The following is a 17,240-nucleotide window of genomic DNA, read 5'->3' as shown; positions in this document are numbered from 1 at the left end:
TAAAATAATAAGATATTATCAAAAATTTTTAAACTACCATATCACGCAGCAATAAATTCAACTCAAAAATATTTATCATTAAAAATAAATTTTTTTATCGACACAAATATTATTCCAAGTTAAGATCTTTTAATCGACGACTAATTAACATATTAATTATTATTTAAAAAAATAATTATTCTTTTATTTCGTATAACACACGGTAGCACTTCCTCCGGTCGTTTTTCATAATTCTTTTTATATTTTTTCCCTATATATGTAGTAGTAGTTGAGTATTTTTTCTCTTTTTTGTCATCGAGGTTAACACGTGCGCTTTCTCATACTGTATGCGGGTTCGTACTTACTTGTACGCACGGCTGCTTTGCATTACAATAAATTTTCATTCCGAGTTGAGTAGACCAACTAAACGACATACGCATTACACACATGATATACACACAAGTTCACCAGATTGTTCACCATTCAACTAACTTTATCATTATATTTATTTTTTATTTTTTACGACAAAATTTGGCAATATTTGAACAATTATTCGTTGGGACATCAAGTCAAGTCATCTGAATCCAACAGAAAAAAAATATTTGCTGTATGAAGTTCATTTTATGGCTTAATTATGGATCTAATTAAAAAAAAAAAATTCTAATATATTCTTTGAATTATCTATGTACACTAAACTCAATTTTAAATTACTTATCTAATGTAAATAACAATTTTTAATCCGAACATAAATCTCAGTCTGATTTAAATATTATTGTCAATTAAAAATATCTCATACTTATTGTCATTAATCAACTTTTATTAATCTATTGAGCAGATTGATAAAAAAAAATTAATTTAATTCTATTTATATTGCAACTTAGTCATTCATAAAACAGATATTTTCTGTTTAATTGTGAGTTTTATCATCGCTTTGAGTCAGAGATGATACATACAGCGACCTTATTTTTAACACCGGAAACATCAAACAAAGTGCAAAATAAAATTAAAAAAAGTCATACAGTCAATAATATAATACAATAAGATTAAATAAGCGATACAATTTAAAGTTGAGTGAAAGAAAGTAAAATTTTCATCCCACGTACTTGCAATATGCACATTAATAAATTAAATCCCATAAATCCGATCAGCGATCACGTAGGCGCTTGAATGTCCTTCTCGTGTTAAATGTTTAATGTTATCGAGTAGAGACCGGACGAAGTTAAGGATTAAGGATGTAATTTAATTTTGTTGAAAAAAAATTTTTTATAATGTAATTTATTTAAATTGATGGATGGCTGCCGGGATAGATATAATGTATAATGGCGTGTTAGGTTTACTGGTTAGCAAACGTCGAGAGTGTGATTGTGTACTCATAAGAGATGCAAGTTTGAGTACTTTCATACTATACGTTTACTGACCTATTCCGTTGTGCAAACATTCAAGACACCGAGAAGAGTAAACACTCGACGGCCTTTCACGAACCCACTTTATGTAATCGTAAATTAGATACTTTGACAATTTTTTTTATCTTTAGAGATTCCAATCTATTTTTTAATGAATTATCTTGCTAGTTATTTTTCATAAAAATTTTTAAGGAAAATTATAAAAGAAAAAAAAAACTTATTGTAACAAATTTTTTTTCTGTTCATAAATTAAATAATCTCACTCTAATTAATTGAACGTGTGAAAGATCAGTCTCATTGACTTTAAAAAAAGAAAAAAATTTTTTTCAAATATTTAGTATTTCTTCATGTGTAATTATACTGATGTTAATATGTAATAACCTTGTTTAATTCCCAACATTCCTTTATGAATACAAACAAATGAATCTAAATTGTCGATAATTGGAAGATCGAATATAACTCTATTAACTCTAAAACTATAAATAAATTTCTTTGTTACAGAAACTGATACGGAGGTTAACTAGGCGTAGCGATATTTATTGATTGGTCGGTGTATATTAACTTGATAGAAAGAAGGATTAAAAATGGGAGGACGACACAGCAAGAGGTCTATGGACGTGACAACGACACCCAAAAAAGATGGAATCCCCGCAGAGGGTGATGCACCTGCTGTAGGTGATGGAAAATTGGAGAGGATCGAGGAAGCCGATGCCAACACTAAACCCACCACTAACGGCGTTGCGCCACATACAGACGCTCCCGAGGACAAAGATAATGTTAACGAGAAGGAGTCTACTACAGAAAAGGAAAAAGAAAAGGTCAGTTTTTATTTTCTTCGGCTCATTTAACAAATCTTCGGATTATTAGCTTGATTTATTGTTATTTTATGTTTTGACGGTTTTAGTGTCGGAGGTGAAAGTAAGCGGTAAATGTTTTGGAGGCTTAGGTTACAAACTTTGGTCCTTTTACTAGCGGATAATTTTTTTTTTTTTCAAGTGTGAAGAAATTTTATTTGAGTATTTTATTTTTAGAAATATTAGAATTATTTTTTACTATCAATTTTATTTCAATAGATAAATTATTAAAAATATTTAAAAAGTTTCAAAAAGAAAAAAATTTTGAAAATTGTTTAATTTCACGGTTCACAATATTTCAAACGATTTATATAATATTCAGAGTTTTAAAAAGTACGTCAAAAATAAAACAATAGTAAAAAAAATTTTATTTTTTAAATCATATTTTTGAAAAAAAATTTTTGTTCTAAATTTTCTGTTTTTACATTTAAAATTAGTTCAACAATTTTATTCTCAAATAATTGTTCTAAAATTTTTGAAAATAAATATCAAATATTCAAATCAAATTTCGAGCAAAAAAATTATCAAAATGGAATAAGCAGACATTTTTTAGTTTTACTTAACAAATAAATTACTAGATAATTATTTTAAATTGTCAAAATATATTTTGACATTTAAAGTTTCTCTTGTCATAATTTATTTTAAAAAAATTATCAAATATCTGTTAATTCTATTATCATAAATATGATGATTAATTTTAAGAAAAAAAAAAACTAGAGCTATTAAAAATATGTCATATTTTTCCGCTCCACTATCCCATTTCGATATTACTATCGTAATTAGCAAGTTTCCGATGAATTACATCCATACATTACATTACCCAGCTGTTGACAATGTCCTCCTTAAAACACTAGCACAATTCCATTGTTCTCAGTTCAAATAAGTAAATTTAAACGGCGAATAAAAGTAAACCCTAACGTGACGCAATAAGTCATTTACTGCCTGGAGATAATCTACTAACAGAAGTAAATCCTCAACCTCATCAACGCCCTGTTTTATTTAATTTTATATTATATACATTTAACAGCAATATTAGTCACGCAAAATCGATTACTCTATTTATTTAAACTTTTTTCAGCATTAACTTTGTCGCTTTCTTAGGCTTAACTGATTTATTATTTCCACCTGTCCCTGTCTCATACGCATAACAATACAAAAAAATTGACTACAAGTAATTATTATTCATCGGTTTATGCACTGGAAATTTCCGGTTATTTTTAACCACTACTACTGTAGAGGCACTTACTTGTATGTACTTAGATCAAGAATAAATAATAATAACAATAATAATAAAATAAAATAAAGAGTGGATGCCATCAGGTGCGCCGCAATCTCGAGGACATATATCCAGCGTTTAACATTTTTACAGTCCCGTAAAGATTGTCGTTTGTTTTGTTGGGTATTGTGTATTATCTTGACCTTGTCTTGGGCCTAGAACGCAGGTGCAACCTTCGGTATCAATCCTGGCCATATAATTTAAATCTGCATTTAATTTGCAATAAATCACTCATAATTTATATTGGTTAATTTTTTTCAATTTTCTGAAATTTTTGCTCAAATTATTGACAAGAACTTCATTAATGGTTTCTTCCATTCGCAATAAAATATGGAAAAAATTAATTATTTAAATTTTTGGTAAATTTAAAATGAAATATTTTCTGAAAAGTAAGAACTGCTAAAAAATAAAAAATAAATTAGATTTTACTCAACAGTTTTAAAAATAAAAGTTGTAAAATTTAGAACATTAATTTTAACTAAAATACAGGAGATAAGAGACATTTTTTGTCAGGAATTTGACTTTCTACAAAGAAATATCTTACTAGTGTTATCGGATATCTAATAGTTGACTCATAATTTTGATTTTAATTCTTCACAAGTAATTTTTTCCTGTAGTCGCGCCATACAGATTATTTACATCAGAATTCATGGTAAAAAAATTGAGATAGAAATTACGCAAAAGATATTGAAGTTATAAAAAAATGATCGGAAACTTTTTGTGTCGGAATTAAATTTTCTACACAGAAAAAAAAGGTTCACTTGAGTCAAAAAAATATTTTTCTTCTTAATTATTTTCTTGAGCGAAAAAAAAATTTTTTTTTGACACAAGAAATTTCACTTATCCTAACAAAATTAATTCTCTTGATTTCAGAAATACGTATCTTGATCTAAGAAAATTTATTTAAGTCAAAAAAATCTTCTTGTTTTGAGAAAATTTAGTTTCTTGCTCCAAAAAATTTAGTTCTTGATGAAAGTAAATTTTCTTGCCTTGAGAAAATTTCTCTCTTGCTCCAAAAAATTAAATTTCTCGATAGTAAATTTTCATTAATATTTTTATTGACTAAAATGCCAAATTGGAAGATCAAATAATATTGAATCATTTTTTTTCATTCAATATGTATAATTGCACGCCAAAATAATATAAAATGGGTATCAAATATTCAAGAGAAAAATTTTCTCACGGTGAGAAAATTTTTTTCTTAGCTGAAGTAGGTGGCGCTACTTCCCTAAAGTATCTAAAAATTTTGATCAAAAATAAAAATTTATTGTATCAAGTATTGACGATAATTTGAATTAAGAAAAAATTACTTCCACCAAGAATAGAATTTAAAAAAAATTTTTACTTCAGCCAACACAACTTCGGTTTTCCTTTAGGCATCCGAAAGTTTTCTTGAGCCAAGAGTTTTTTCTTTCTGTGTACAAAACAAGCTCTTATTCATTTTCTTGTATCTAATTATTTACTAATAATTTCAATTTTCATTCATTACAAATAATGGTTTCCTTATATTTTTTCAGTGTATAAAAAATCTGGTATAGAATTTAGTTTTCTATAAGTTTTTTCATTGAATTTTCGTGTAAAAGTTAACCTCTTATCAATTGCTAGTTTTAAGAAAAAAAAAGTTTTATAGTAGAATAGAATTTGAAGTAAATTGAATTGAAATGATAAAAGAAACAATAAAATCCGAGGATTATTTTTATCTGTAAAGTTTTCAAGACAAAAAATGACTCTTTTGGGAAATAACTTTATTGTACTCGTGATTTAGGTTAATACTAAGAAACATAAATAAAAAGTTTATGTCGGTACTTTGCTACTTTTTGTTACAATCTTTCAGTTTATTTATATAAATGAACTTCACTTTTATGACCTTCGCATATTTTTACGGATAAAATATTTGTTTTATCATAAAATATTATTTCGGTCGTTTAAATTTGTAAATACAATTTTGAAAAAATTTAAACCTAAGTACTTCATTTTTTTTTTTTTTCTCAATTTGCTAATGTTAATTTGAAGTAACAGTCAATTGATTCACTCTTAAATAAATGAATAAAAAAAATGGTAATTAGAATCTCATGTTTTCTATAATTGGATAAATATTGTGATTATTTAAAATCGATGTTAGCTTAAGGGGCACACCTAGTGTAACGGCCTAAAAAAAACGTGATTTTTGGGAATTTTTATTAAAAAAAATACTTTATCAATTATTTTAAAATTTTAAGAATATATTTATACATGTTTTAAGAATACATAATGAAATTTTTGTAGAAAAAAATTAAATATTTTTTAAGTTATCGTCGATCTCTAACGGCGCGAAAAAAAAAGGTCCTTCACTGCTGCAGTGATTCCGGCCTTCTCCGTGGATGAAATCTAAAAAAAAAATATCTCGTTAAACTAGATAATATTGTCTGTACAATGACCTACGATAAAAAAAAAAATCAAAAATTGACAATATGGCGGCGTTTTAAAAAAAATAGTCGAATTTTACCTAAAATTTTGGTCGTTTGTGGCCTGCAAAAAATCGAATTTTGATCAGATCAAAAAATCGATAGGTCATTGTACGGAGAACTATATATAGAACATGTAAAAAAATTCGATAGTGATCGGATCATTTGTTTTTGAGTAATCACTGCAGCAAATTCGGAAAATGCTGTTTCGAGAAAAACGCGTTTAAAGATAAAATGATCGTTTCCACTGTTATAAGTGGTTTAAAATCATATTTACAGCTAATCTGCTATTCCAGGGCCATATAATACACCTTCCTCTTCTTCGAAAAGGGCTTGTTCAGCTGAAGAAGCTTTTCTTCGAGATGATCGACCTTCTTTTGAAGAAGCCCTTTGGCGATAATCAGCGATTCGTATTCTCGTGTCGTCCTTAAGAGCCGCAAAATCTCTTGCTGCAGGTCCAACTATCACTCCCATTACATTGAATATCTTCAAAATTGACGAATAACCGTCATTAAATATTGCAGTTGCAAAATTATTTGACAATTCAATAGTTTTGAAGCCATTATGAAGATGCTTGGGTGAAAAGTGCCAAAGTAAACCGTTGTAGCTTTCATTGTTGTTTTGAGTATTGTTAATTTCTTATTAATGTTCTTTACACTTCGGCAACGTGTTCCCATTATTTTTTTCACATGTAGATAGCATTCCAATTTAGCAACAGGAATATCATAAGGATTCAAATCTATAAGTCCTTTGTGGGTAGCGCTATCACCATCACCAATATAGCGGGTATATTTTACACCATATTTACTAATGGAACGACCAAACATGTCTTTTACACTATCCACTTCCAGGAGGCAGATCCACTTGAGGCAGATCCTTTATGATTGGCATCACATTCTTCATCGTGTAATGATAGCCATTCCTCATAATCTTCAGGTTCGCTATCTTTTTTTTTCTTCCAAAAAACACAACTCTGACAATATGTAGATTTTACGCATGAATCAAGAATTTTCTTGCTGTATTTTCCTGCCAGCGTAACTACTCCAAAACGGGAAGTATGGCCACGTTTTTTCCAGGTACCATCGCCGCTAACAGTCAAATTTGTCTCCGAATTTTCTTTCTTTAATGTAAGCTCTTTTTCTTCATTTATAGCTTGCTGCATACTGAGCTTACAAACAGTTTCGGCTGCAATCTGTAAATTCGTAAAACATCCCGCAAAAGTTTGGTCGTAAAATTTGCATGCTAAATCCATTAATCCACAGAAAAGATTTATCCCATTTATTCCGATGCCCAATAGACGCATCACAGCAACAATACGTTTATTTATTTCAAATGCGTTATTAATCATTGGTCCAGAATTAATATACGAATTGCCACATTCACAAATAATAGCAATTTTGAACCCTAGGCCTCTTGAACTTGCTTGATTGAAAGTAACTTTTTTGACAGGTTTTACACACCACTAAATTACTAATTGCACTAAAAACTGATAAAAATTGCAAAATACAATATCCATGAGATGGGTCAATCACAACATTATTGTCATTATTTTGTAATAACTTTTCTGCGGACGTACTGGTATTCGCAGTAGATTGCTCAAATGTAAATCTATTTCCGGTAAACTTGCGTTTTTTCGCAATTGATCGATGCTTAGGAACATTGTGAGTTCCTTTTTTATTTGAATATGAAGATTGATCACTCATTTTCAAGAAAATAGCACGTGTAAAATTATGATGCGCTCGATACAACGATCACAATGAGACTAAATGTGTCTGGCTCCGAAAATAATTTACGTGGCAGTAAACGAAAAATTTCTAGAAATTTGTAGAAATTATTATAATGATATATTTTTGTATACCTGAGAGCCAACAATAGAAACTGGAATCGTGTTATAGGGGCTGGAAGAGACAGTAGACTCTGAACAATACTTCAGGTACGTCTCGCAGCTAATGACACTCTAGCTGCCGAGCGGCTGCTCTTTAAAATGTTATAACTCAAAAACTATTTGATATATCGATTTGAAATTTTAATATGTTATTTTTAAAGGTGTAATCTACCGAAATATGAAAAAAAAAAAAAAATCGACTTTTTCGAAATTTCACACTAGGTGTGCCCCTTAACGTTTTTTATATAAATTTTAAACGCATTAATGCTCAAACATTTGATTTCATGCTCGTTAGCCATCGAGTGATTTTTCCTTTAAAAAAAAAAAAAAAAAATGTTTTATTATGAGTAATTTATTCTTGGAATGCGATACACTCACTTGGAATAGTATAAGTAATATTTATATCGTTGATAAACAGGAAGGAAAAGAATAGTTTAAAATAAAAAATAAAGTTTATAAATTAGAAGATAAAAAAATTTAATTCGTAAAATTGTCATGCTTCTTTGATGAATCACTGGAATATTTTTCAGTTATTATTATTATTTTTTATTGTTATTGTTATTATTATTATAACACAATCATATAGCAGGATTTATCTTTCATTAGCGATATAATGAGAGCGATTTTGAAAAGTGTTGAAAAATTTTTGGTGTAGTTCTTTGGGAGTTTTTTTCGACACCATCAATTATTGACACGAAGATGGGCACGCGTAAAAATTTTTACGTCAATACCATCTGAATATGTCCATGGAAGTGTGTAAGTTGTGTATATATAAATTATTAGCAGAGAATAAATTGTCGGCGGGTGTGCTTTATCGCCTTACATTAAATTCCTTTTGCGGGCAGCATCGCGTGTAAAAAGAATTCTTAAATTCACTGAATGCCGGATGCCGCGATTTCATTTTTTTGTTTTCCTTTACATTACTTTCTGTTGTACCAACTGTTTACGGGGTTTATTGTGCGAAACGAGGTTAGACTGCAGTTTTAACTTACGAAAGTGAAAAATTTTTACTTCATTCTCTTCATTAAATCAAAAAAAAAAAAAAAAAACTTTAAACAATAAAATAAGTTTTTATTTTTAAGGTCGACTGATTTTCTTGATTTTTAGTATTTAGCTTCGTAGGCTCCTTAAGAATGTGCCCAGCAAAAAATCAGACTAAAATTTCTGTTAGTTTATGAGTTATTTCTTATATAATTTAGATGAAAAATATGAAAATATATACAAATCCTAAATTCAGGCGCTTGCGCGCGCAAATTTGAATTCTAGTTGCTATTTTAATTTTGAAAAATTCCTGCTGCCATTTTGTGAATTTTACAAGCCCTCTAGTGGTGAATTTAAAAGCGCGAAAAATTCAAAATTTTTAAATTCATTTAAGCGCGCTTTTTAAAAGTGCGCAATTTATTATTAATAAAAAATGATAAATTAATAACAAAACAAAGAAGCATTATTGTTATCAGTTCTCTTTAATTTATTTCTTAGTTGTTGTTACTTGAGTATCTGAAGCTAGAGCTGAATAAGCCATGACAGAAGAGATTATACAGCGTGTGGAGATTGAAATTGGTTGTGTGTCAAAGGAAAATTAAACCACAGAAGTACAACAACAATAATAAAAAAAATAAAAAAATAATGAATAATAAAATAATATAAGGCAAAGAGTGAGAAAATAAAAGCACTAATGCATGATGTATGATGTATGAACTCATACGAGTGCATCCAAGTGTTTTATTTGAATGCCCAGTACAGCGGAATGTCGGATAAATGTGCAACATACCGACATATCTGTGTATCTGTATACATTATAGATATATGACACTCGGTATAAAGTACTGAATCACACACTTGGGTTTCAGTTGTCGGCCAGTTGTCCGGCTTAAAGATTGACGCACGACACGCGTATGTACTATGTACTTTTATATTATTATATGCTTAATGTTCAATATATAACATAATATACTATCGATACCTGTTATATATTGTATTATATTCAGACGTAATATTTATATTTTTAAAATTTAATCGAGAGTTAAATAACAACTATCTAAAGATTGACATGCTTTGATAAACTGCCGATAATGGATATGATATATTGTACGCCATAAACTTGTATACTCGCATTCAGATTAATGACTAATAGATCTCATCTTTTAAACGATTCAAGAAGATAAATTTATTTTTTTATATATTGGCTCTTCGATTATTTTCTTTCATATTTTTTTTGTTTGTAGTTCTTTAATGTAAATATCGATTATTAAAATCTTATTTACGTTTTTTTTTAATTTTGATGAATCGATTTTTAAATGTAAGTTTATTTTTTATAGTTTTAAACAAAAATGTTGACAAAATTGAGAAGAAACAAAGTTATGAATTTTTTAAGACCTAAAACACCGAAAATTTTTGAAAAAACGATTTTTGACCTGGGGGCGCTGTAAACTTGGCGAAGAAATGTCGAAATTTATGAAACCCATAGTGAATTTTATAGCTGAGATTCTGAGGATTCTAAAAATCTCGACGAAGACATGAAAATTATGATTTACAAGTCTAAAATAATTAAAAAATACGAAGTAATTTGAAAATAAAAAAATACAAAAGGCATTGTGTTAAAATAAAAGTAAATACTTAAAATTTAAACAGGTGAAAATTGTTAGAACAAAAGTAAATTCAGTCTTAAGACGACAAAGTAGTAAAAGGAAAAATAAATAGGGCAGAAAACCAAATAATGAAACCGTTGTAATGCGTTTGGTAGTAAAGAGCATAAGGAAGGTAATAAAAATAAAAATGAAATGATTACATAGAAAAACGGGATATTGTTATGGAAGTAACGGATAGGTTAATTATGAGAAAAAACAGGTGTGTATGCGCTCTGTTGTTACGTTATTGTTATTATTACGCGACTTTGAAACCAAATCTTATTCAGTAGGTAACGAGTGTTGGTACTCGACTGTCCTAATCGGTCGGGTTAATGACCGTGTAACTTGTCCAACAACTTGTACTTCCTTTTATGTTTTTTATTTATATTTTTTCCACAATGCTATTTGTTATCTATATCTCATTATACTTGTTATGATAATTCTCGTAAATATAGATAATATGCTATTACAAAGGCTTTTCATATTTATTTAATCGCGGTTTATAGATTATCGAGTACCACCTGTCAGACGAAAAAAATTTCATTATTTACATTTTCAATTAAATATTTATAATTATTTATTAATTAATTAACTTTAGATATCAGCACGTACTATTAAAAAAAAAACAGATATCAAAATTATTTATTTTACTTCACTGGGGATACGAACCCTGCACAGAAAAAAAGGTTCACTTGAGCCAAGAAAATATTTTTCTTCCCAATTATTTTCTTGAGCGAAAAAAATTTTTTTTTTTTTTTGACACAAAAAATTTCACTTATTCCAACAAAATTAATTAAGAAATAAATACTAATCTTGATCCAAGAAAATTTATTTAAGTCAAGAAAATCTTCTTGTTTTGAGAAAATTCCGCCCCTTGCTTAAAAAAATTTAGTTCTTGATGGAAGTAAATTTTTTTGCCTTGAGAAAATTTCTCTCTTGCTCCAAAAAATTAAATATCTCGATGGAGGCAAATTTTTATTAATATTTTTATTGATTAATATGTCAAATGGGAAGATCAAATAATATTTAATCATTTTTTTTTTCAATCAATATGTATAATTGCACGCTAAAATAATATAAAATGGGTATCAAATATTCAAGAGAAAAATTTTCTCAAGGTGAGAAAATTTTCTTGAGCCAAGAATTTTGTTCTCCAGTCAAGAAATTTTTCTTTCTGTGTGATCTTCCAATCAGAATTTTATTAAAACAATTTTTATTTTCTCCTAATTATTTTTTCAAACGTAATAAAGATACAAATTTACAACAAAACCTAAAATGATCTTCATACTTGAAAGATCTTCAAACAAAAATCCCGCTTTATTAAAAAAATAGTTCACTAGGACGTCTCAATTAGTCTACCCAAAATCACCCACCCACTAATTTTTCTTACAAATATTTCACTGAAAAAAAAAATTAGGGCTCAGCCCTTTTTGGAAACAAGCAATGATAATAATAATGTAAATATAAAATTCCCATGGAAGAAATAATTCATCTCTACCCATCACCACCAGCATTAATTTTTCTTCCAGCATATTTATAATTTTCCTCTTCCCAATTTCAAAATTCTCAGCGGTTACTTCAAAGTCAATTAACTCCGCGTTATGACGTATGAGTCAATGGGTCGTAGAATGCTGGTATGGTACTCGCCTTGATAATACTGCTTACTCATCTAATCTCCGTTTTTTTTTCTCCGGGTTGTTTTAAAATAAATTAAACCCCGTTCTGCAATTTAAATCAAATAAATAAAATAAACTAGCTTATTATTAATTAACAACTAATTGGAAATCTATTTAATAAATGATTAATAACAACGAAATATTTCAGGACGATGACGATAAGAAAACTGCTGATGAATCGAAACCAGAAACTCCAGCCACGGAATCACCAGTGGAAGGTGAACAAGTAACGACACCAACTGAAGAAACACCCGCGAGTCCTAAAGAAGTAACATCTCCAGACACTAAAGAGGCTAAGAAGAAGGACAAGGTAATTATTTTTTTGTTATAATTTTTATTCAATTCCATTTTGTAAATTTTTATTTTATTAAAAAAAAATTTTCTTGTTTCTAGACAAAGAAGAAGTGGTCATTCAGATCGATAAGCTTCAGTAAGAAGGACAAGAGCAAACCAGTACGCGAAGACTCACCGAAAAACGGTGATGTTAGCAAAGAAGAACCACTTGCAGAGGTATTTACTATTTCGTTTAATTTAAACAGTTATACTTCAACTTTGAATATTGTATGTTGTATACAATAATAGTTAATTAACATCGAAGAAAGAAAACTAAACATTCCTTAGAAGTTATTCAGACAACAAGTCATTGTATCTGACAAAAGACAATGGCCCGGTTGTTGAGCAGAAAGGACAGGAATGAAAATTTAAGATTTCCGGGTTAGTTAGTATACAAGTTGTTTTAAATAATTAGGAGTTTCGAGGGACAATGCCTAGTTGTTTAAATATTTGTTGCTTTTAGAGTAGATCTGGTTTAAGCATATGGCTTTTTAACTATTATGTATCAGGGATTATTCTGTATCTGGATCAGAATTATTGGATGAATATGAAAGATTAATTCAAGGAGAAGGCTTTTAAGAAGGGAAAAATGTCCTTGAGACTTGGCAACCGTAGATTGTTCAAGATGTTGATGTAGTTTGTAGAATAGTCCAGGATAAGGACGGGAGATGAGATGTTGGAGATGTGGGACAAAGTGAAGGGAATGGAGAGGGATCAAGTGTGTTATGTATTGAATCGAGGTAACGAGGGAGAGTGGATCCTTTTTAACTTGAATTAGTTTAACCGTGACTCATCTTATTCTATTCACCATTTACTTTGTGATGATGGGTTTTTATTTATTTAAATAAAATATATTTCTCCATTCAGTCCGGGATTTTGATGGAATATTACAGATATATAATAATGAGAATTCTATTTTTTTTTTTTTTTTGGCTAGGGAAAACCAATTTTTATTCTTGAGTAAATAATTTTCTTATTGTTTTTGGTACTTGAATTTTTTTTTTTTTTTTTTTTTGAATGAACATTTAAGTTCAAAAATATTTAAGTTTTTGAGAAGATGAAAAGTCATTTGATGACAAGGGTTTTTTTTTTTAGTACAAGTATTATAATTAATTTTGAGTAAATATTTTTATAATTGATGATCCAGAGATTTTTTTTTTTTATTGAATATAGTGAAGATGACATTATGGAAATTTATTTTGAAAATTGATAGACGGGTAATGAAAAAAAAATTTTAAGGCTTAGGAAAGACGCTCTAAGATTTTCAATCAACTATTAAGTCATTAGAAAATAAAAATAAAAAAACGTCAGTCATTTAATGAAAAAAATGGAATATTTATGAATTTTTTTTTGTAAAGTTACTTTTTAAAATTTCAAATCTCCCCCAAAAATTAATTCACTAATTTCCATTAACAGCATATGCTTTCACATATAATTCTCCCTCGGAATTTCTGTTTCCCTCTCATCTGTCCCGTACGTGTTCAAAGCCATCCCCGCCACATTATACCTAGAATGCGGTATCGAATTCTAACACCAAAAACCGCACTAATCCCGTTTTTTTATTTTTTCTAGTTTTTTAGCGGGAAAAAAAGTGAAGACTAGTCTTCAGTAGACTAACTAGTCCCTACTCTAAGTCACATCCCTGTCAAAAGTTATATTTTACATACATATGAAATACTAATACTGCGACCTTTGTCCCAGAGCGTGTAGGAGTGTGTGAGTTATTTTTTACAGACATAACGACTACGCGTTCTCAAGTGGAACTGGGAGTGGCCAAGTTCAAGAGACATTATCATTATAATTATAATAATAATAATAATTATTATTATTATTATTATTATTATTATTATAACTATAACAGTCATAGTGATACTTGTAATAGTAGTAATAATAATAACAATAATTATTACTCTGAAACAATTATTTTAATCATTTTATTAAGATTTTTTTTTTTTTCAAGTTCAAGTCCAATTCTTAACCTTTCTCACATTTTTTCTTTATAAATTAGTCACGCGATTTATTATTTTATTTTGGTAGTTTTTTAATTTCAGGATCATCTGGTCTTTTGACATAAAAAATCAACAGATTGACATTTATTTTTTCTCAACTATTCTATTTAAAAAATATTCTATTTTTTTCTTTATTTTTTTTGAAAAAATTTTTTCTATCAAAAAATTGAGTTAAACAAAAAAATTTCGATTGTTTCAAAAAAAATTTTAAATATAATTTTTATAGGTTGAAATTTTGTGACCCGTTAAAGAAAAAAAATAAATTAACTTAATTTTAATTTTTTCAACCAAACAATTAATTGACGTAAAAGTAATTGTCAGTAAAACTTTAGACCACTAATCTAATGAAGTAACAGTGGATTGAAGCTATTATCAGATTACACAATCTCATTATAAAATCATGATATTCTAGTCTAGTGAATAGAAATCAAACATTTGAATTTAATCGTTCATTACTCCTATCCCCTAAAGTGAATGGTGAATCTTCTCAAGTTTAACATACGGTATTTAATTAAATTTGAAATTTCGTTTTCATTACATTCACTTCCATTAATTTCAGTGACTTCCTCCAGCATTAATATAATATTTAACTTTTATTGACCATAACTTCACATGGACATTTACGAAAATTACCCTCTAGTAAAATACAGTGCATTAAATATTTAAAAATCTGTTACACAAAAAATATAATTTATATTTATTTATATATTTAAAATTACGACGTCGAGCAACTGGACAACAGACAGCACAGGTAAAGTTATATCCGGGAAGTTTGGGCCGTTGAACCGTGCAAAGGGGAAGATAAACAATTAAATTTACTGGATTCGATTATTCGATAAAAATCTCTTACTCTCTTTTATTTATTTATTTTTTTTATGTAAAAAGTAGATAAAAAATAATTATGATTAATTAACAAGTGTTTTGTCGCGAATTACAACTCACTAGTGTCGTGTGAGATTTATTGTTTTCATGAGGGGAAAAAAAACAATTTTTTGATCGTAAAGCATACTCCGATGCTTTGCATTGTGAGTCGTACAATAAATGATAACTTTTTACAAAAATCACATTTTTTTAAATAAATTAAATTTATAAATTTTTTTAATTTTACATTTATACAAAATTTTTTTAAAACTTATCAAAAACAGAAAAATTATGAGAATATACATTTTTTAACTGTTCATGATTTTTTTCTAAAATCAAAATGTTGAATTTTATTTTGCAGAGCCAAAATTTTTTGATTTAAAACAGAAACGATGAATTTGAATCAAACAGAAAAAAAAGATCGATATTGTCTGGTAGTCTAGTATCGTGTTGTACGCGTGTCAATGAATGTCACATTGTTTCCGCCACACCCATTCGCCATTCGCACTATAGTAATAATAATGGTGATAATAATGTAAACGGGGGAGAGTGTTTTGTATATATACGTGCATTTATTATATAGTGTGAATGAAGCACGCGATGAGAGAAGAGTAAAGCACGTCGTCTATTGTCCGATCACTCGTATCGTGGGATGAAAATTCAACTTGACAGTATTTATCCCTTCATAAGCTTACGGCGACACCCGATTATCATTATTGTTATTATTATTATTATTTAGATATTTTATTTAAACAACTGATAAATAAATATCGTCCTTATGGTTACACTTATGAATTATTTAGTAAAATTAATTTAAATAACAGCCAAATGTCAGGAGTTTCGAAAAAAATGGTAATTTTGTGTCAATTTAAGATTTATATCAATTCTTTATCTTTTTGTTGGAAATTCTATGGTATATTAGATCCTTTTTATATCTTTGTAATATTTACTATTATTATTATTATTATTATTATTATTATTATTATTGTATACTCTCACATTAATTTTGTCGTTCATTATTTTGTCACCAGATATTCTGCTACAAAGCTATTAAATTAAAAATAATTAGAATAAGTATACACTGAGCAATGTTCTCATCAAATTTCTCATAAATTTTTCTCTGTCATTAAAAACAAATTATTTAATAAAATTAAAAAAAAAAAAAAATTGCAAAAAGTTAGATCTCAACCAAAATTTGAACTTATTGATTGATTCGCTGAATAAAGTCAAACAGTAAAAAAAAAATTATCGATTTCATATTTTCATATGAAATAAAAAATTCATGAACCAGTACTTGATGCATTGATTGAAATGCAAATAAATAAAACTCGATATTCTAAAAAAAAAAAAAAAAAAAAAAAAAGGACTATTATAAAGTATAAAGTGTAATGTATGATAAAAAAGTAAAGAGTTTTGAGTGAGGGAATAAAAGTTTGTAGGGTTTGAGGCTTAGGCTTGAGACTACACCTGCCATGTGGCTGGTTAGAAAGTTGGAGTGTAAGTAATATAATAAGAATAAGAATATGTAATATATGAACTAAAAGTACTTGCATAAAAAGCCGATTGTGGATTACATTTTATTGTCGGTTGATCAACCGCGAATCGAGTTTAGAGATCTACACCGCAAGTCAGTGCCGTTAAATCTTTGGTTTTTTTATTATTATTGTTTGAGACGCCGGTAGATCAGTGTTACATTTTCTTTTATCTATACTTTAGAATTATATCGGTAAACCGTTGGTTTAACAGCTACTTCACGGTTTTATTTTATTATTATTATTTTTAAGCTCTGATTTATTGGGTTGTTTGTACAAACAGATTTTATCTGACTGGTCACGTTTTTTTGGTCAAAAGCGCGACATTTTGAAAATTTGCAAGAGTAAATTTTGCAAAATA

At 28.3% G+C, this 17,240-nt stretch overlaps 1 protein-coding gene across 1 annotated transcript in view; it reads left to right on the top strand.

Annotated features, from left to right (window-relative positions):
* Window positions 1–1,957: 1,957 nt before the first annotated feature.
* The window catches only part of LOC141536773 (uncharacterized), a 28,672-nt gene continuing 13,389 nt past the window's right edge, over window positions 1,958–17,240 (top strand). Inside the window, exons 1-3 of the mRNA XM_074257500.1 lie at window positions 1,958–2,200; window positions 12,293–12,454; window positions 12,538–12,654. Coding sequence (XP_074113601.1) covers window positions 1,967–2,200; window positions 12,293–12,454; window positions 12,538–12,654 — 513 coding nt within the window. The 5' untranslated portion in view covers window positions 1,958–1,966. The remainder of the gene's footprint in view (window positions 2,201–12,292; window positions 12,455–12,537; window positions 12,655–17,240) is intronic.

The sequence above is a fragment of the Cotesia typhae genome, unplaced genomic scaffold (assembly GCF_013202065.1).
Source record: "Cotesia typhae breed Kobodo isofemale line unplaced genomic scaffold, CoteBio_Ctyphae scaffold_45, whole genome shotgun sequence".
NCBI lineage: Eukaryota > Metazoa > Arthropoda > Insecta > Hymenoptera > Braconidae > Cotesia > Cotesia typhae.
The sequence above is the reverse complement of the archived record's forward strand: the minus strand, read 5'-3'. Positions and strand labels throughout refer to the sequence as shown.